The sequence below is a fragment of the Amblyraja radiata genome, chromosome 32, assembly GCF_010909765.2.
Source record: "Amblyraja radiata isolate CabotCenter1 chromosome 32, sAmbRad1.1.pri, whole genome shotgun sequence".
Taxonomy (NCBI): domain Eukaryota; kingdom Metazoa; phylum Chordata; class Chondrichthyes; order Rajiformes; family Rajidae; genus Amblyraja; species Amblyraja radiata.
In genome coordinates, this window is record NC_045987.1 from 21,228,811 (window position 1) to 21,250,453 (window position 21,643).

General features: G+C 43.4%; 1 protein-coding gene across 2 annotated transcripts in view; it reads left to right on the forward strand.

Annotated features, from left to right (window-relative positions):
- The window catches only part of adgrd2 (adhesion G protein-coupled receptor D2), a 112,195-nt gene that overhangs the window by 61,119 nt on the left and 29,433 nt on the right, over positions 1 to 21,643 (forward strand). For both annotated transcript variants that reach the window (XM_033049362.1, XM_033049363.1), the window contains exon 21: positions 21,534 to 21,575. In XM_033049362.1, coding sequence (XP_032905253.1) covers positions 21,534 to 21,575 — 42 coding nt within the window. The remainder of the gene's footprint in view (positions 1 to 21,533; positions 21,576 to 21,643) is intronic.

Consider the following 21,643-nt stretch of genomic DNA (forward strand, 5'->3'; position numbering starts at 1 on the left):
TTGATTCACTCGTGACCACAGCACCAGACCCTCTGACTCCCCTGTCATTGAAATATCTGTTAGTCTCTCCTTTGAATATATTCAGCCACCACCATCACAGGTCTCCAGGGAAGAAAATTGCAAAGAGTCATCTTGGGTGAAAAGAGAAATTACTTCTCGACTTCATCTTAAATGGGGCATCCCTTGATCTGCAGATATACCCCTGAGTTCCAGATATCCCCACAAGGCCAAGGCTAAAAATGCCCCTCAGTTTGTTAACAGTTTCATTTGAGAGGGTGGACCAAGAGCTTTCCATCCAACAATCTGCTTCTGAAGGGTTGCCGCTATTACAGAGAAGCAAGCCTACCTTTAGCAACAAAACCTCAGGGAGAGGGTTGTTTGTTAGTAAAGCTGAACACACTGTAGTCGTAGAAGATCTTTGCACGTCAGCACATTCTACTCTGCCTCCAGTATTCAATTTGATTGACTTAATACTGCCGTTGGCTTCTCTAGAGTATGTTTAGCCTTCCCCCTCCACCCTACTGACTCAATCTACTGAAGCTTGAAAGCATGCACCACCAGACTTAGCTTCTTTCCCTCTGTTATCAGGCTTCTGAACATTGCCCCCATGGACAAAGTCCATTTGCCTCTACCCCATTGTTGGACTTTGTCTAAGGATCTGATACGCTATAATGTAATGTAATGCAGTGCTCTGTATCTTCCCCTTTGCACTATCTAATGTACGAGTTTGAACTGATTGTATGGTATATCTGATCTCTTTGTATCGCATGCAAAACAAAGCTTTTCACTGTGTGTTGGTACATGTGACAATAATAAACATAACCCTAAACATAAAATAAGAACAGCTTCTTCCCTGCTTTTCTGCAGACAAGTGTACGTGATTAATAAACAAAGGTGTCACGTAGCCAGAAAAGAAAATAATGACTGAATAGAATTGCCGGTACACCGTACCACTGTGTAAACTCACAAAAATGAACGTTGGAAGATACCCTGTTAAATTACAGACAATACAACAGTCAATGGTTGCATAGGGCGTGGTGCAATGGTGCAGCAGGTAGTACTGCTATGACTGGAGTGACTGGTGCAGCAGGCAGTGCTGCCATGACTGGAGTTCGATCCTGAGCTTGGTTACTTGTGTGGTGTTTGCACCTTCTCCCTATCACCGTTTGGTTTTCTCTGGGTGATCTGGTTTCCTCCCACACCCCAGAGATGTGCTAATTGGTTACCATAAATTACCTCAGCAGGAGGGGGAGAATCAGGATGTGGCTGTTGGACTGTTGGGGTCAAAACAATAGCTCACATCTTTAAAACCTATTAAAAGCTACAACTAGCCCTTAATAAAGCTTGACACATTGTCAGTTTGAAATATGAATCCCTGTTCCCCAATGGTTCACAGTGGCCTCATGTGCAAATTGTTGCACTGTGGTTAAACCTCATTGAACAGTCAAAATTGGGGGTGGGAACAGTGACTCAGCAGTAGAGTTGCTGCCTTATTACAGCGCCAGAGACCCGGGTTCGATCCCGACTACAGGTGCTGTCTGTTCAGAATTTACACGTTCTCCCTGTGACCACTTGGATTTTCTGCGGGTGCTCCGGTTTTCTCCCACACTCCAAAGACGTACAGGTTTGTGGGTTAATTGGCTTTGGTAAAATTATAAATTGTGCGTAGGTAGGGTTAGTGTACGGAGTGATCGCTGTTCGGCAGGAACTCGTGTTTCCATGCTGTAACTCCAAAGTCTAAAGATGCACTGTTGTGAAATGGCTGATGAACAATTCCATGTCCTAGGGTCAAGTACAACAACATTCATGAGCAAACACACATGCTTACATATAATTATAATATGGAGACACAGGGAACTGCAGGTGAAAGAATCTTGAGCAAAACGCAAAATGCTGGAGAAACTCAGCGAGTCAGGCAGTATCTATGGAGCAAGTTACAGATGACATTTTGGGTCATCCAGACTTGAATGTTCGTTCCTTCCATATGCTGCCTGACATGCTGCCTGACATGCTGAGTTATTTTGTGTTTGCCCACTTACAATATATCTTGACCAATCGTGCCAGCAGTGGCTCGGTTGACTGCAGTCTTGCCCTCGGAAGATGTGTGTTTGAATTCATCTCCAAATTTAGCACCAAGGGTTACACCCTGCTGCAGTAACAAGTCCCGCCTTGTCAGAGGTGTTTGGGTGATGTCTCTCTTGGATAGAAGTAATATTCAATGTAAGAGGGAAAGTGCATCACTTCACTGGACTTGGCTAATATTTATCTCTCGTCAGTCGATCAGGCAATATTGTCATCGCCACTCTGCCGTTTGTGCTTACTGTACACAATTTGTTTTCTATCTTGTAAAGTTTGGGGAGGAGGGGAGGTGAAGGGTAATCTGCCATTGGATGTGTTGAGGTGAACATTTCAAAAATGCATATAGATTAAAATACAAGTCTATTCTCTCCAGAAGCAATAATATACATAGAACAGTATAGCACGGGAACAGGCCATTTGTCCCACATTGTCCATGCTGAACATGATGCCAATTTAAACTAATCTCCTCAGCCCGTATGTGATTGATAACCCTCCATTCCCTGCATATCCATGTGCCTGTCTAAAAGCCTCTTAAACATCACTATCGTCTCTGCCTCCTCCACCACCCCTAACAGTGTGTTCCAGGCACCCACCACTCTCTGTAAAAAAACTTGCCCCACACATCTCCTTTAAACTTTACTGCTCTGACCTTAGAACTGTACCTTCTAATCCTTGATATCTCCACCCTGGGGAAAAAAGGTTCTGATTGTCTACCCTATCTGTACCTCTCATAATTTTATATACTTCCATCAGGTCTCTCTTCGGTCACCAACGTTCCGCACTTTTAACATTTGTAACATCCGAGGATTTTTCACTCTTGTTGAATTTTTTCAAGTTTCGATGACAAAGAGTTAACTTTTAAAAAAACTTTAGGTTATGTAAATCAATTACAAACGTCTGTCCCATGGAACGAGTGTCTAGCCCTGAAGACAAACTCCTCACATTTTCGTATTGGAATACATTTTGCAAGCTAATTAATTCTCAAAAGAGCAACAATACAAAAGTAATTACCTCCCACTGTTCGCAAACGCAGTGATTAATTGGACAAATGAGATGTTGGTAAGTGCTCCACCGGTTACATAAAATGCTTAAAACTCATGAATTTAGCCTTATCTAGAATTGATAAGTAGTTAAAGTAACTAAAACTGGCAGAATGTTAATAATCACAAAATATTTGGAGCATTGTCCCTTCCATAAATCTTTCAGTTCCATGCCTTTAAAAATCCACTGTAATCATAAATCTCTTGCCTTCTCATACAGATAGTACTTCCAGCTTGATTGCTTCCTCCCGTTGAATTATGTCAATCCAGTAGAAGGGACAGCCTTCTCTTTCCTTTGGAAAACTTAAGAGTCCCTTGAAGTTGTTCTTCTCACCTCGACAGCCTAACGCTCCACGAGCTTGAAAGTAAAGGGAATGGTCTGAAGAGATGACTAGACCCGAAACGTCACCCATTCCTTCTCTCCAGAGATGCTGCCTGACCCGCTGAGTTACTCCAGCATTTTGCGTCTATCTTAGGAATGGTTTTATTTTGCTTTAACATCCCTGCCTTCCCTGATTGTAAAAGATTTTTTGTTGGTGGAATACTGGATGCTAACGGCTTGACATCATTGAGCAGTTTTGATGCCAACCAGGATGGGGCTAACTCTCAGAGTGAATGATGCTGAATGAGTCAGTGGGTGTATTTACTGCTTGACAGCTCTGCCCTCAGTTACTCCTCGTGCTTATTCCTCAGACTGCCTGTCCTACAGCAGAATTGTAGGAATGAGGCCATTCAGCCCATCATGTCTGTGCCCTTCAAACAAGAACATTGAACATAGAATATGGACAGTATAACGCAGGAACGGGCCATTCGGCCTACAAAGTTTGTACCGAACATGCCAAGCCAAACTAATCTCATTTGCCTGTACATTATCCATATCCCTCTATTCCCCACACTTCCATGTGCCTATCTACTGTAAAAGCCTCTTAAATGCCACCATTACATCTGTCTCCACCACCACCCCAGGCAATGCGTTCTATGTCCCAACTACTCTCTGTGTAATAAAACTTGCCATTAAACATATCCCCATTAAACTTTCAACCCTGTCACCTTATAGTTATGTTCCACCCTGGGAAAAAGGTTCTGACCCCATCAACCCAGTCTATTCCCATCTTTTGGCACAGGGTCAGTAGCCCTGCAGAACACAGCATCTCACATCCACACCCAAGCCCTGTTTCTATTTCCACCACCCTGCCGGGCTGGGAATTTTAGCCCCCCAACACTGAGTGATTTTTTTTTCTTTCTGATCTTCTCTCTAATCTTTCTGTCAATGATTTTAAGTCTGTGCCCCTTGATCTTTGACATTTCTAATTTTATATAGCAGCAGAAATATAATATAATTACAATAGTAAAACATTCAAATCACATCACCAGTAGCACACCTCCAGATTCAGAGACAGTTTCTTCCCAGCTGCTATCAGGCAACTGAACCATCCTACCAACAACTAGAGAAGCGGTCGGTCCTGAGCTACTATCTACCTCACTGAAGTCCCTCAAACTATCTATAGTCGGATTTTACTGGACTTTATCTTGCACTAAATGTTTAATGCCTTTATCATGTAACTGTGCACTGTGGACAGTCGATTGCAATCATGTATAGTCTTTACGCTGACTGGTTAGCACGCAGCAAAAAGCTTTTCACTACCTTGGTACCCGTGGCAATAAACTAAACTGAACCGAGGTCACCAATCCATACTTTTTCTGTAACAGTGCAGTGTATCGGCACCTTTAAAATGTTATAAACTAGATTGACGACAGGCAATAACATCACGTAAATGGTTATATGTGTATAAGCATATGTACCACTACCCTGCTTCACCGTAGGTATGGTATTGGCCAGGTGATGAGTGGTGCCTGGTTTCCTCCAGGCGTGACGCTTGACATTCAGGCCAAAGAGTTCAATCTTGGTTTCATCAAACCAGAGAATCGTGTTTAGGTGATTTTTGGCAAACTCCAAGTGGGCTGTCATGTGCCTTTGACTGAAGAGTGGTTTCCATCTGGTCACTCTACCATAAAGGCCTGATTGGTGGAGTGCTGCAGATATAGTTGTCCTTCTGGAAGGTCCTCCCATCTCCATCGGGTTCTTGGTCATCTCCCTGACCAAGGCCCCTCCCCCGATTGCTCATATTGGCCGGGCGGCCAGCTCTATGAAGAGTCCTGGTGGTTCCAAAGTTCTTTCATATAAAAATGACGGAGGCCACTGTGCTCTTCGGGACCTGCAATTCTGCAGAAATTGTTTTACACCCGTCCCCAGATCGGTAATTCGACACAATCCTGTCTCGGAGGTCTACGGACAATTCCTTTGTCTTCTGTTGTACTGTTGTAAATTAATTTAGCTGCATTACAAATTATGGTAATATTCCAGTAAGCCATCTTGCAAGTGTGGCTAAACTCGTAGGTATTATGTTCATTATTTTCATAAGAACCCCACTGATTTATTGACGAGCGATTGGTTTGTAAAAGGATAATTGAGCTATACTTTAAATATATATAATTTGTGACTAGGAAGTGTATTGATGGTGGTAAAATCATTGGTAGTGATGACTGAGTTTCCTATCAATCTAGGTCAGCACACTAGAGCAGTTGGATTTTGTTTGACCAAATTAATTACACTGATACACCATTTGCCTTATGGGGTAAGTGTATGTACATTGCCGCATTTTGAAGGAGAGCCTGGATTTCTCCTCCGTTTTACTGGGACCATAATCTATCCCTCAGTTAGTGGAAATCAGGAGACAGAGTACCTGTACCAGCATAGTTAGTTGAAACCATGATTCAGTTCTTTTTTTAAATTTTTTTATAATATTTTTTATTAGAAGCATATGCATATCATAATCATAACCAATACAGACTTTGTTTACCAATTACTTATTGTTAGTATCTTGGGTCCCGGGGTTATTTATCAATTACGTATTAACACTGTTTCTAATTGTTTATTTTTATTTATAGATAGAAAGAGATGAAAGAAAACAAAAAAAAATTAAGAAAAATTGAGTAAATTATCAATAATACAGCTTAGGAGATAGGTTCGTAGGTTATAAAACGTAACTATTCATCTAATCCTGGATTCAAATTTCAGTCAGGCTCCCCCTTCAAATAATCTATAAATGGAGACCATATTCTAGCAAATAATACTGGTTTGTCAATTAAGGCAAGTCTAATTTTTTCCAAATGTAAGGTCTCCGACATCTCCATAATCCACATTTAAATTGTGGGGTTGTTGGGTTTTTCCAAATTTTTAATATTGATTTTTTCCCCAATTAAAACCACGATTCAGTTCTGCCTGTCTCGGTGATGACGCAGCATTCTCCGTTTTTATTTCAGACTTCTTGCATCTGCATAGTTTTGCTTCATAACCATGTCGTCGTCCCCCCCCCCCCCCCCCCCCCCCCCCCCCATTTTTTCTCCATCTCTTCGTTCATTCATCTACTTCTGTTTACACCTCCAACAGATGGAAGCACTGTGATCATCAAGCCTTCACTGCCCTCCATCAGTGAGCACTTCTGACACTCTCTCCACTGGTCCACTCTGTCACAGACATCTGTACTGTTTGATTTCTAAATCTGGTCAAACCTGAATGCCATAACTTCTAATGTTATAGGAGCAGAACTAGGCCATTCGACCCATCAAGTCTCCATTCATTCATGGCTGATCTATCCTTCCTTCTCAACCCCTTTGTCCTGCCTTCTCCCCATATCCTCTGTCACTCGTACCAATCAAGAATTTATCTAACACCACCTTAAAAATATCCATTGACATCCTCCACAGCCTTCTGTGGCAATGAATTCCACAAATTCACCATGGTCATTACTCTCAGTCAAGTGTCACCTCTTTCTCCCTGCACAGATGTTGCTTGACCTACTGAGTATTCCCAGTATTCATGTTTTGGTATCCATTAACACAGATCATCTTGTCACACTTTCTGGGAGGTTGCTGTCCACAACACTGACTGCTCTGTTTCCTGTGTCACTGTTAGACTGAATAAAATATTATCGGTTGTAAAGCATTTTAGGACATTATGAAAGGTGGTGAACAGTGTCAGGCTGGCACGGTGGCGCAGCGGTAGAGTTGCTGCCTTACAGCGCTCACAGCGCCGGAGACCTGGGTTCGATCCCGACTACAGGTGGTGTCTGTACGGAGTTTGTACGTTCTCCCTGTGACCTGCGTGGGTTTTCTCCGAGATCTTCAATTTCCTCCCACACTCCAAACTCCAAAGACGTGCAGGAACAGCCCATTCAGAAAGTATTCAGACCCCTTCACTTTTTCCACATTTTGCTATGTTACTGTCTTATTCTAAAATGGTTTAAATTCATTTTTTTATCATCAATCTCCACACAATACCCCAGAATGAAGAGGTGAAAACAGGTGTTTAGAAATTATTGCAAAGTAATTAAAAAGATATAACTGAAATATCACATTTACATAAGTATTCAGACCCTTTGTTATGACAATCAAAATTGAGCTTAGGTGCATCCTGTTTCCATTGATTATCCTTGAGATGTTTCTACAACTTGATTGGAGTCCACCAGTGGTAAATTCAATTGATTGTACATGATATGGAAAGGCACACACCTGCCTATATAAGGTCCCACAGTTGACAGTACGTCAGAGCAAAAACCAAGCCATGAAGACGAAGGAATTGTCCGTAGACTTCCGAGACAGGATTGTGTCGAGATACAGATCTGGGGAAGGGTATAAAACAATTTCTGCAGCATTGCATGTCCCGAAGAGCACAATGGCCTCCGTCATTTTTATATGGAAGAACTTTGGAACCACCAGGACTCTTCATAGAGCTGGCCGCCCGGCCAAGCTGAGCAATCGGGGAGAAGGGCCTTGGTCAGGGAGGTGACCAAGAACCCGATGGAGATGGGAGGACCTTCCTACAGGACAACTATATCTGCAGCACTCCACCAATCAGGCCTTTGTGGCAGAGTGGCCAGATGGAAACCACTCCTCAGTAAAAGGCACTTGAGAGCCCGCTTGGAGTTTGCCAAAAGGCACCTGAACAAGACTCTCTGGTTTGATGAAACCAAGATTGAACTCTTTGGCCTGAATGCCAGGCATCACGTCTGGAGGAAACCAGGCCAATACCATACCTACGGTGAAGCATAGTGGTGGCAGCATCATGCTGTGGGGATGTTTTTCAGCGGCAGGAACTGGAAGACTAGTCAGGATCGAGGGAAAGATGAACGGAGCAAAGTACAGAGAGATCCTTGATGAAAACCTGCTCCAGAGCGTTCCGGACCTCAGACTGGGGTGGAGGTTCACCTTTCTACAGGACAACGACGTTAAGCACACAGTCAAGACAACGCAGGAGTGGCTTTGTGACATGCCTTTAAAGTCCTTGAGTGGCCAAGGCCAGAGCCCGGACTTGAACCCGATCGAACATCTCTACAGGGACCTGAAAATAGCTGTGCATCGACGCTCCCCATCCAACCTGACAGAGCTTGAGAGGATCTGCAGAGAAGCATTGGAGAAATTACCCAAATACAGGTGTGCCAAGCTTGTAGCGTCATACCCAAGAAGACGTGAGGCTGTAATTGCTGCTAAAGGTGATTCAACAAAGTACTGAGTAAAGGGTCTGAATACTTATGTAAATGTGATATTTCAGTTATTTCTTTTTAATTACTTTGCAAACATTTCTAAACACCTGTTTTCTCTTTTTTATTATGGGGTATTGTGTGTAGATTGATGATAATAAAAATGATTTTAATCCATTTTAGAATAAGGCTGTAACGTAACAAAATGTGGAAAAAGTGCAGGGGTCTGAATACTTTCTGAATGCACTGTATGTAGGTAAATTGGCTTGGCTAATGTAAAAAAATTGTCGGGTAGGGGATCGCTGGTCAGCGCAGATTCGGTGGGCTGAAGGGCCTGTGTCCACGCTATATCTTTAAACTAAAGCTCTTCCTAACATTGTTATCCCTCATTCCCATTGATTGGACATCCCATCGTTCTAGTGCATTCAATTTGAAGAACTTCTTCTCATCAAGTCCACACACAAGATTAGAAGTTGTTCATCCAGAGCTGAACTCACTTCTCGGCATCTGCATACAATGGTGTCTGTCTTGTGCTTCTCGTGCGTGGTGGTGGAAAGATTGGTGAAAACAGGGCCGCGATGTGAAAGCTCTTTCCTTGACCCCAATTTAAGTAAATAGCTAATTGGTGCAGGGTTATGTTCAAGGTAACTAGCAGCCTGTCATTGAGATGATAAAAACAATTCAGCTGTATTTGCTTGAGCTCCTACGAGGTTAGACTTCCACATGTCCAGAGATGTCAGGGACAAGATCTGCATGAAAACACCTCTGGAGACAAGAGGAACTGTAGATGCTGGTTTACAAATAAAACACAAAGTGCTGGATTAACTCAACAGGTCAGCTTCTCTGGAGGACATGTATAAGCGACGTATCGGGTGGATACCCTTCAGACTGATTGTTGTAGGGTGGAAAATCTGGAAAAGGGGTTGGATGAGACAAAGTCTGGCATGTGAGTGGGATACAGATGAGGGGGGGGGGGGTTATTGGCAGATGGATGAAAAGGAGATAAGCGGGTGTGCGGTAAGGATGGAAGAGGAGCAAATTGTGAAGCCAGAGGAATGGATGTAGGTGAAAGAGGGCAGGGGAAGAGGAAAGGGGGCACTGGATAGTGGGGGAAACAGGTGTACACCTGAGTGGGGCATAGGGAATAGAGGGGGGACAGGGTGGGGTGGGAAGGTTGTTACCTGAAATAGGAGAATTGAAATGCCCTCTGCTTGGTCCTGGACTGTTATTAATCATTTGTTCATTCAAGTGGATTGGGTTTCACTGACTATATTTAATTGCCCATCCCTAACCGCCTTTGAGAAAGTGGTGGTGAACTGCTGAATCCTCGAGGCATGGGCACAGGTTTAAGGTGAAGGTGAAGGAACAATGACGTATTTCCAAGTCAGGATGGCATGTGGCTTGGAGGGCAACCTGCAGGTGGTGGTGCTGCGTATGGTTTTGCTACCCTTTCCATTTTAGCTGGTAGAGGTCATGGGTTTCGGATGTGCCTTGACGAGCTGTCGCAGCGCACGCTGTTGATGGTGTAAACTGCAGCTACCTAGTGCCGGTGTGTGCGAATGGTTGTGGATGGGGTGCCTACCTGGCGGACTGATAAGCCCTGTAATGGTGTTGAGCTTCTTGAGTGTTGTTGAAGCTGCACTCGTCCAGGCAAGTGGAGATTGCTCCACCACACTTCCTTACATAAGCCTTGTAGATGATGGGCTGACTTCGGGGAGTTAGGTGGTGAGTTACTCACCGCAGAATTCCTAGCCTCTGACCTGCTCTTGTGGCCACATAGTGTATATGACGACTTCAGTTCAGTTTCTGGTCAATGGTAACCCCCAGGATACTGATAGTAGGGTGCTTCTGTGATATGAGGGAGTGTTAGCTGGATTTTCCATTGGGAGTGAATTTTCCGCAAAAAGGGATCATCACGAAGATCAAACTTGCAGAGAGAGAAGTGGACCCTCTAGGAGACATCAGGAACTGCAGATGATGGAATCTTGAGCAAAACACCCGAGCTGAAACATCATCTGTCCATTCCATCCACGGACGATGTCTGACCCACTGAGTTCGTCCAGAACGTTAATATTTTCCATTAAAAGACAATTTTGATTTGCTGTGGGGGTGGGGTGCTGTGGTGTTTTGACAGAGCTAAATTAAGATAACGAATGGCCTCCCTGATCTAGATTGTTGCTTTTCTTGTAGACTGAAGTCCCACAGCAGCACCGAGTGACTCCAGCTGACATTCCTGGTAGTAATGTAGAAATGCAGAGCAGAAAAGTTGCTGGGAATCCAAACAGGAAGTCAAATTATTCTGAAACTACGAGAGTTTGTGGGGGATGGTTGTATAATGTCATTTCAGATCTTGTTAATGAGGCAGCCCGGACGGACCCGGTCAGTATGGGCTGTTAATTCGGGTCTGCAGAGTAACTGCTGCTGATTGATCAAGGACCTTCAATATTGCCAGTGATGAGAAGCTGACTAACGATTGTGTGGAACAATGGGTTCTTTTCATTCACTTGTTGCAGATGCTCTGGGGTAGACCAGAGACTGCTTACCTCCCTCTCTCAGACTCCGGGGTAAGATCCAGCTCTTCCTGGGAGTTAGCTCTCTGCTTCAGCCGATGATAGAGGGACTGCAAATGACATGATTTGCAGAAATCAGACTCGATGCAAATTCTCACATATATTTTACAGCATTTTTGAAGCTGGTAATAATAAAATTGATTGAAAGATACGGCAGAGAAACATGCTGTTCGGTCCATGAATACTTTTTTATGGAAGCCATCTTAGCCATGAGCTAAGGCCTGAGGAAGGATATTTTGAGATACATGTATCTATACGAGACCTCAGACAATGGTCGGACTAGTATTTTGGTGGTAGCTTTCAGTTATAGGGTTTGTACCTCAACCAGATCAGAACTGGTGTCCTTTCAGAATACCAGTTGGAAATAACGTTGAAAATAGTTATCATTCAAATGTACATTTTTATTGATTGAGTGAAAGTTGCAGCAAGGAAACAGGCCTTTCAGCCCACCAAGTCCACACCGACCATCAATCACGTGTTCACACTAGTTCTATGTTATCCCACTTTCTCATCCACTCTCTACACACTAGGGGCATTTTACAGAGGCCAATGAACCTACAAACCTACACGTCTTTGGGATGTGGGAGGAAACCGGAGCACCCAGGTGAACCACACAGGGAGAACATGCAAACTCCACACAGACAGCACCTGTGGTCAGGATTAAACTGGGTCTCTGGCGCTCTGAGGCAGCAGCTGTGCCACTGTGCCGCTCCGTTTTGTACCATTCATTATTGACTGAATACAGTCTATATTCCATTAGTTTAATTCTGGGTGGTTATTAGAATGGAGTAATTGTGTGTCGAGCAAAGCGATCTTGTTTACTGTGAAAAACGGATGCTTCTGCTTTGTGGACATATCGACTGGAGGGCAGTTCTCAGGGATGGAGCCCTGGGATTGCCTTTAATCCCATTCTAAAAGCACCGTTGATTTTCTGTTGCCAATACTATTGTGTGATTTAAAGAGCTTTAATTTATTGCTCATAGAGTCATTCAGTGTGGAAACAGAGGGATATGGATCATAGACAGATAAGATCAGTTTAACTTGACATCGTGTTTAGCGTACATATTGTGGGCTGAAGGGCCTGTTCCTGTGCTCTGCTGTTTTATGTTCTAGCATTGTAGAGTAACAGTTCCAGAGAAAAAAATATAATGACTGCAATGAGATAGGTTGGAGGATCGGAACTGTACTCTAGCTTATGGAAGGACCGTTCAGATAACAAAGCTCGGTCTTTCCTACAAGGAAGAAATTGACAAAATTTCTGAAGAATTCTTGTAATGTTTTGTACTTTGCTCCATTTACAAAAATCTACAATTTTTTTAAAGTATTTTTGGAGAGTTTTCAGAAAGTTAGCAATTAAGTCGTAATAAATGTCCTGGATATCTCGTGACTACTTTTTAAGTTGAATAAGTTCAGAGCAATACATTGTCACACACCGTCTTTGTCGGGTGATGTAAGCAAGGGGGCATGACGGATATCTATCGTTCTCCCCGAATCATGTATCTCGTACCTTTGTCCCCATTATTGGGATGGCAAGCAGTCAGTTTTCTTAGGGCTCAGGACTTGCAGCTGGCTTTGAGTTAATCTAAAACTGCGTTGGAAATTCGACAAGACATTGCTTGGTTTGGCAAATTAACCAGCAAAGCTGCTCCTGTAGGAGTATTTGGTGTTCTGTCGAAGGACAGGTCAGTGGCAGGAGTCCAACAATATTACCCTGCCAAAAAGCTCCAAATGAGGAAAAGCATTTAGTCAGGAAATCGGACAAGATGGATCGCAGGGATCTTAGCCATGTTATCTAGTGCTGATTAAATGCAAGCAGATAGCATAAATCAGGTCAGAAGAGCAGGAAATGGTACGCATCAACTCTTGCCGTCAGTATAACATTTTAAACAGTCTCATTTATCTGCGTCCACTGCCCTGTGTGGAACCCTTTGCATTGTCACTCGTGCTCTGGTGAGCAGAGATAGATTGTGAAGACTTCAGTGGGGCAGGGACCCAGTCACACTGGGATCAGCAGACAGCAGAGGAGTAACAAGCTAACATGCGCCAGCTAACGAGCCAGACTTGGATTGCTTTCACTGGAGCGGCAGAGTTTGAAGGGAGACCAGAGAGAAGTATAGACACAAGGAATTGCAGATGCTGGTTTATACCAATGATAGACACAAAGCACTGGAGTAACTCAGCGGGTCATGCAGCATCTCTGGAGAAAAATTCTGAGTGATGTTTCAGGTCGGGACCATTCCTCAGAAGTATATAAAGTTAGGAAAGGCATAGATCGGGTAGATATTCAGAACCTATTTTCTCAATGCAGAAATGTCTCAGACTAGAGGGCATAGCTTCAAGGTGAGAGGGACAAAGTTTAAAGGAGATGTGCATGGCAATATCTTACACAGAGTGGTGGGTGCCAGTGGTGGTGGTGGTGGATATGATCATGATATTTAAGAGGTTTTTAGATAGGCAAATGGTTATGCAGGGAATGGAAGGATATGTATAATATGCAGTCAGATGAGATTAGTTTATCTTGACATATATTGGTTCAGATATTGTAGGCCGAAGGGCCTGTTCCTGTACTGTATGGTTCCATATGGGGTGTAGATATTTAGCTCCTGCTTTTCCATTGGGAGCCGAGGGTTTATTAAGGCAGCTTAATATATTGCATTATGCTTCCACAAGCAGGAGCTAGAAGCCTGAAATAAATCCCATGAATGCAGAAAATGGGCAAAATTACCCTGCTGGCACCTTTCAATCTGTCTGCCTTTTTGATGCGGCGCATTCCCAATCTCCCAGCATCCCAGCAGCTTGCGTGCAAAAGGGTTGGAGTCGCAGGCGAGCAGCAACTGAAACTGAGCCCCTTTGTCCCGATGGTCCAGTCTTGAGATGCCAAAGGCCTGACCCACTGTCGGCCGTTTTGTTGAACACTTGTGCTCGGTCCACCAAGGCCTACTGAATCTCTAGGTTGCTAACCATTTTAACTCCCCTTCCCATTCTCGTACTAACCTTTCTGTCCTGGGCTTGCTCCATTGCCAGAGTGAGGCCACATGCAAAGTGGAGATACAGTACCTGATATTCCGCTTGTGTAGCTTACAACCCAATGGTATGAACATTGAATTCTCCAGTTTTGGCGAACTACCAACCCTCCCTTCTAACCCACTTCCTTCATTCTCCCCCTCTCTCACTTGCCCAAGCTGGATTTGTACCTACTTCTCCCCTCCAACTACTCATTCCCTTCCATCTATTTTCCTTCCTCTGGATTCACGATTCACATCTCTTCAATCCTTCCATCTCACACCTTTGGTCTTTACATTTCTGCCGTTTGTCCAGCCATCTTCCTATCAAGCGCCCCCTCATATTGATCTACATATTATTTGCCAGGCTTTGTTCTGCCCTTCCTCTCTCCCAGCTTTGTTTACCCTGTATTGGTTACCGGAGATTGTAGTAGTGGAGGTCTTACCTTCCACTGCCAGCAACCTCTGGTAACCACCTTCAACTAGCATCGCAACCGGCTTCGACTAAAAAATTACAGGTTTTTAAAACTGCAACCTATTTTTAGTCGAGGCCGGTTTTGAATTTTTTGAAATAATCGCCGGAACATAGAAGAAGCGGAAATCACTTTTGACCATTAGGGAGAGTGACAAAAACCTCTGGGAACCTCACGGAAACCTTGGGTGGGGCGCAAAGTCTCCAGAGGTTTCCGTTTAGGTTTCCTAAGTGGGACAGGGGCAGAAGGGAGTGAAAGAGGGTGATAATGGACCAGCTAAAGCAATAAGGCCTCATCTAGAGCAGGTTGGAGAGGTGAAACATTATCTGAACTTGGTGTTGAGTCATGGCGGTGTTGTGTGTACAGTTGAACGATGAGTGCTCTTCCTGACCTTGAAGCATTATATGTACCTTGAGCTTTAAGCCATGGTTTTGCAATGACATACTGAGGTCACTGGAGCTTGCGTCTTAGTAACAGCTAGCGCCTGGCTTAGCAGCCTGAACATCAGACTGAAATCAATCATTTGATCACAATGTGAACAATAAGATTTGTAAACAGTCCCTTATGAATGCACGTATTAAACAGAGCTCCAAGTGCACAGAGACCCTTCATATATCTGGCAAATAATACCTTATGAAATGATTACTAAATACGGACAGATTACCCCCCCCCCCCCCCTTTACTCCCACTGCCCCAAAGATAAGATTAATGCACCACCTGTAATTAGGCAGATTTGATGCTAATTTTTTTCAAATTACTACTGCTTTGTTAATTAAAATTAAAATAACTGAGTAGAGTGCAAGAGTACATTTGCTATACAAACCGTGTGCAGAAAGTCAACTCTTATAGAGCCCAGCGTTCATGTCTAGGTTGGATGGACGCTCACTTGTTAAACAGCAGCTGTGGGGACGCCGGGCCTTCAGGTTAGACATAGATGTTTGCAGCTGGCTGTTGCAGGGACCACTTTCCAGGGCCACTAAAGAGAGCACCTTGGCTGACATTGAGAGCATTAAGAAAGTCCTAGCTTCCGAGCTGAGTGAGATGACGTGGAGTTTAAAATGAAGAAAGTCAGGAGAAAGTCAAGAGTGTTTAAGATGCACCAGGGCAGGTGCAATTACATTCTCACTTGCTGCAGCTTAGTTTAGTTTATTGTCACGTGTACCAAGGTACAGTGAAAAGCTTTTGTGTTGTGCGTATTCAGTCAGCGGAAAGACTATACATGATTACAATCAAACCATCCACAGTGTACTGATATATGATAAAGGGAATAATGTTTAGTGCAAGATAAAGTTCAGTACAGTCTCACTATCTCTCCGCTTTGGAAGCTCCCCTCTCCCATCAGGCAAGAGATAGAGAAATGAGAAAACACACATCTCCAGATTCTGGGGCAGGTTCTCCCCAGCTGTTATCAGACAACTGAACCATCCTACAAACAACTAGAAAGCAGTCCTGAGCTACTATCTACCTCATTGGGGGTGGAAGATTGCAACCTTCACGTGGTCCGCCCTGTTTCGATGAATGCAATGAACCCGGTGTGCACAATCAAATAAGATCAAATAGAACAAGTTGTCCTACAACTTTAGGCTGTGGACGCCATACGCAAGAAGAAGAAGATGAAGATCTACCTCATTGGACTATCTTTGATCCGACTTTACTGGACTTTACCTTGCACTAAACGTTATTCATGTAATTCACTTTATCATGTATCTGTACACTGTGGACGGCTCAATTGTAATCATGTATAGTCTTTCCTCTGACTGGTTAGCACGCAACAAAACCTTTTCGCTGTACCTGGGTACACGTGACAATAAACTAAACTGAAACTAAAAGCCAAAGTATGAAGTACGACCGAGTAATAGAGCTTGTGCAGTGTAAGAACATGAGAAATAGGAGTGGTCAATGCTGCCCCATGGGAGTGCCCCGTGTTCATAGCTGATCTGACCATTGGCCTCAGCTCCGTCTTCCTTGCCGTGCCAAACAAGAAGCCAACCTCGTCCATGGAGTCCACTGCCCCAGACGAGAGGACATGTTTTAAGATGAGAGGCGGCAAAGTTTAAAGGAGGTATGCGGGGCAGGTTTTTTTACACAGAGAGCGGTGGGTGCCTGGAACGTGCTGCCAGGGATGGTGGTAATAATAATAATAATAATATCTTTTATTGTCATTGCACATAAGTGCAACGAGATTTGGGTTTGCAGCTTGGGTTTGCAGGTGGAGACAGATATGACAGTACTCTGCTGGGACTGCCGACTTAGGTTGTTGTACTTGTGTACTTGGAGTGGAGCCTGACAAGTTTCTGGCAAGGAACAAGACACTTTAGGTGAAAAATATTCTGAAGCAGGAATTTTCTGATAAAGCTGAAATTTCAATAATATTGTAGGAGAACAGTTTTTCATGGCGTGGATGTCTTGGACAGATCCCATGGTGGAAATGTTATCAGACTATTCTGGCCAAATTACAAATGTGTAGATCAGTGTAAAACTTATGGGGTAACTTCAGCCAGCATGCTGTACATTTCCTTTTGAATATTACATGTGTTATCTCACAGAAAAAGAATACCGTTGGCTGGGAGCAATCTTTGGCAACGTTTTGTCTGCTGGGATATTTTTATTTCTTAATTAATGTTTTGTGATAAGCAAAATCTATCATTGGATTTCATCGTTAATAGTATCTAATGTTTTAAAATGTACACTATGACATATTTTAAGTTGTCATTATCCAGACATTACAGAAAGTCTCAATGTCATGGAGTCATTGAGCTACACAGCGCAGAAAGAGGCCCTTCGGCCCACCTTGTCCATGTTGATCAAGTTGGTATTGCAGGCTAGTCCCATTTGGCCCATAGCCCTCTAATCCTTTCTCTCTAAATGTGATTATATCAGACATCATTATCAAGTATAGTTTGGATATTTCTTCGTCAATAAATTGTCTAAGTTTAGAAACAATATTTCTTAACATTAAAGCGGCCTTTTCACGGGGCGACTTGACGCAAGAGTTAACCAGAGTTTAACATCGTGGGAACCTCGTGCGGTAACAGTACGGCATTCGTGGACCACCGTGGACCACCGTAGCGCTAACGGCAGGTAATCGTGTATCTTGGTCACTCGGTAGAAAATTCAAGAAAGTTTGAATTTCTCCAAGAGTGACTTGTACACTTGTGGTTGAGCATTGCAACATTATATGGACGTAGTGGCCAGTGCGATATCCGTAAAAACTCTTGCGGGTACCGTGGAAACTCCTGCGAACGGTGAACCCGGAAGCTGGACAGAGAGGACAGAAGGTGAGTAAAAATTGTCTTCTGTGGGATTGAATTTAAAAAATAAATAAAAATAAAGATTTGCATCCGTATATGGACATCAACTTATTCATGAGTTATGTTAATGAGATTCAAGAAAATAACTATAATCTTTAAAAGGGACTTTACTGAAAGGTTACGCATTTTTATGGTCCGCGAGAAATTTTTCACATGTACTTCTTTGAGAGATACAGGTCGGAGTCCTCGCCGACTAGCGATCGATGCCTTTCCGAAGCAGGGTCCGGAACGCTACCAATCAATGTTGTACAGAGACCCGTGTAAGGAGTGAACTGCACATGCTGGTTTAAACCGAAGACAGACACAAAAATCTGGAGTAACTCAGCGAGTCAAGCAGCATCTCTGGAGAAAAATAGCTGATGTTTCGGGACGAGACACATCTTCAGACTCAATTCCGATTAGGCTGTCTGAAGAAGGGTTCTGATTCGAATCGCCACCTATTCTTTTTCTCCAGAGATGCTGCCTGACCCGCTGACTTACTCCAGCTTTTTATGTTTTTCTTCCCAGATCTGACTTACCTGCTGAGTTACACCAACATTTTATGTCCTTCTGTGCGTATTAACCAGCATTAACCAGCGTCTGCAGTTCCTTTAGACATTACCTAACTTCAGATTTTAGAGATATAGCGCGTGGGAACTCCTGCAAACGGTAAACCCGGAAGCTGGACAGAGGGGACAGAAGGTGAGTAAAAAAGGTGGTCTCAATATCGACAAAGGAACATGTGTCCTTCGAGGACGTCCCACCTAATTGTCATTGTTGGATAATCTTTTTAACAGGAACACTTGCAGAGATGGCTCCCAGAAAATCTCAAAGAAAGGGGGTAAAGCGTGTCAGAGATGTTTTTGCCATGTTGCTCTATTCAGTTTCTATATTGTTTCAGTTTCTATATCTATATTGTTGCTCTATTCAGTTTCCCAGGGGGTCGGGACGGGACTGGAGTTGGGAGGGAAAGGTGGGGGAGTCGAGGGAGAGGAGGGGGAGACAGATGGGGGTGTCTTCATTTACTGGCGGCGGGTGTCTGTCACTGAAACAGGCAGGTGAGATTTCACATCCACCTTGTGTGTGCCTCTCTCTCTCTCTCCCTCCCTCTTACACAGGCTGAGAGACTCTGCCTCTGTGAGTGTACGTCTCTTTCTCCCCCTCTCCCACACACAGTAAGACCGAGGTACTGTGCTCAGTCCATCTGTGTCTCCCACATACACAGTAAAACATGTCTCCAAATGAGCCAATTCAACCAAGGGAGGATATTTATATTGTGTGAAAAAAAAGTTACATCATTTGTGTCACGTGTAGTTCACGATGTTCATTCAAGATTTAACGCGAAAGCTCGGGAGACGGACAAGTCACTCGCACAAATAACAGAAATGCCGAGTACCGTGGGAACTCGTTATCTACCCCCCGTTATATCGTGCGAGACTCGTGCTGGACCACGACCACTTCACTCTGGTGACATCTTGTGTCAACTCGCCCCGTGAAAAAGCCCCATAAGGCAGCAGGACAAGGCTTTCCAATTTAGTACAGTAAGCCGGCACTTTAAATGATGGGATTGAAACTGTTTGTCAGTGGATCCCATGTACCTTCCTGCAGAATAGAGTTCTGTGTGGGAGTGAACTTTCCATCTCAGGAGAGAAGGCGGGATGTCGAGAGCTAAGGCGGCCCATCAAAGCACATCTGTTGCCCACTGGGTATTGAGAGTGGGCCTAAAGACATCTGCAACCCTGCCTGTCCTGCACTGCTGGAAGAAGCAGGATGCAAATTACAATTGAATCGCGATAAACACATAACTCGTCTGCCAAGAAATGCTTGATTTGGACCAGACTTTTGCTTTGATCAGGACTTGTATAAAAACAGCAGAAAACAAGTTAGTTTCATAAGTCATTGTACTGTAAGCTTTTACAATTGTCCAATCGAATTCAAATAGAAAGGTCATTTAGCATTTCAACTTCGAGCAGTGTATTTTTATGGAGTATTTTATCTTTGGAGTAAGCGCTATCATAATGATGAGTGGTTCTTATTTCTAAGCTTGAGGAAGGTAGAGTCAAGAGTCCAGAGAGTATTTAATTGTCATATGAACCGACAGCAGGGCTTTCTTACTATTTTACAGTTTTAGAGATAAAGCAAGTAATCATGCCCTTCGGCCCTCCGAGTCCGTGCCCACTAGCGATCACCCTGTACACTAGCACTATACTACACACCAGGGACAATTTACAGAAGCCAATTTACAGAACCTACAATTTACAGAACCTACAAATCTGTATGTCTTTGGAGTGCGAGAGGAAACTGGAGGACCCTGAAAAAAGTCACGGGGCGAACGTACAAACTCCACACAGACAGCACCCCTAGTCAGGATCGAACCCGGGTCACTGGCACTGTAAGGCAGCAACTCTACCACTACGCCACTGTGCCGACCAGTTGTTAACAAATATTAACAATTACTTGCATTACAGGCCCATTAACACAAAGCACGCAAATAAATATGCAATGATCACTAATAGAATAAATGAATAATCAGTAATACCAGGTAACCAAACCGTAATTGTGTAAAAACAAAGTCTGTTGTGCGACTTAGTTTTACCTGTCATGTCTTTGGAATGGAACTTGAACACAACTTTCTGACAAGGAGCAAAGAATTCTACATGAAAGAAAGCAAATTATTTTGAAGCTGGAATTTGTGATTAAACTGAATATTCAACATTGTTGCAAGAGACCTGTTTCTTCATACAGGTGCATATATCTTGGACAGACTCTATTTTGGAAATATTCTCAGAATATTCTGCTTAAGTTACAAATGTGCCGATCAATTTTCAAACTTCTGCAGTAACTACAACCAGCAGGCGGTACATTGTCTTTTATATATTACACGTGTTATCAAGTAAAAAGGACCATGGTCAGAGAAAAAAAATTTGTTATATTTCATCCGGTGTGGTATTTTCAAATCTTAATAAATTTCTTCGTCTTCTTTTTGCATATGGCGTACACAGCCTAAAGTTGTAGGACAACTTGTTCTATTTGATCTTATTTGATTGTGCATGCCAGGTTGATTGCATTCGTCGAAACAGGGCGGACCACGTGAAGGTTGCAATCTCCCACCCCAATTAATTTGTTAATAAAACAAAAGCCATAGTAGGCCATAGTTGGTGAGGTGGGTTGTGGTTGGTGCTGTGCAGTGTTCAAGGGCCTGATGGTTGTAGGGGAAGAGGCTGTTCTTGATGCTGACGGTCACGGTTTTCAGGCTCCTGTCCCTTCTCCCCCATGGTGGCTGCAAGATGAAAGCGTGGCCAGACTGATGCAGGGCTTTGATATTAGAAAGGTCTATTTGGAAGCAGCGTCTCCTGCAGATCACGTTGATGATGGAGAGGTCACTACCCCACGATGGACTGGGCAATGTCTACTACTTTCGTGCAGATTACGAATTTGCAAATACAAAACAGCAGACATTTAACAATGAATATATCTTACTGTAAGATAAAATATAACCACTGTATGCTTAAAACTTTGTTATTTTTGATTTATTTCAGGGCCTCTATATATTCTTGGTGTACACTCTGTACAACAGCGAGGTATGAGACATTTTTATGTGGATATATCTTTTAATGCCGTATATGGTATTGGCAATAAGCTGGGTCGT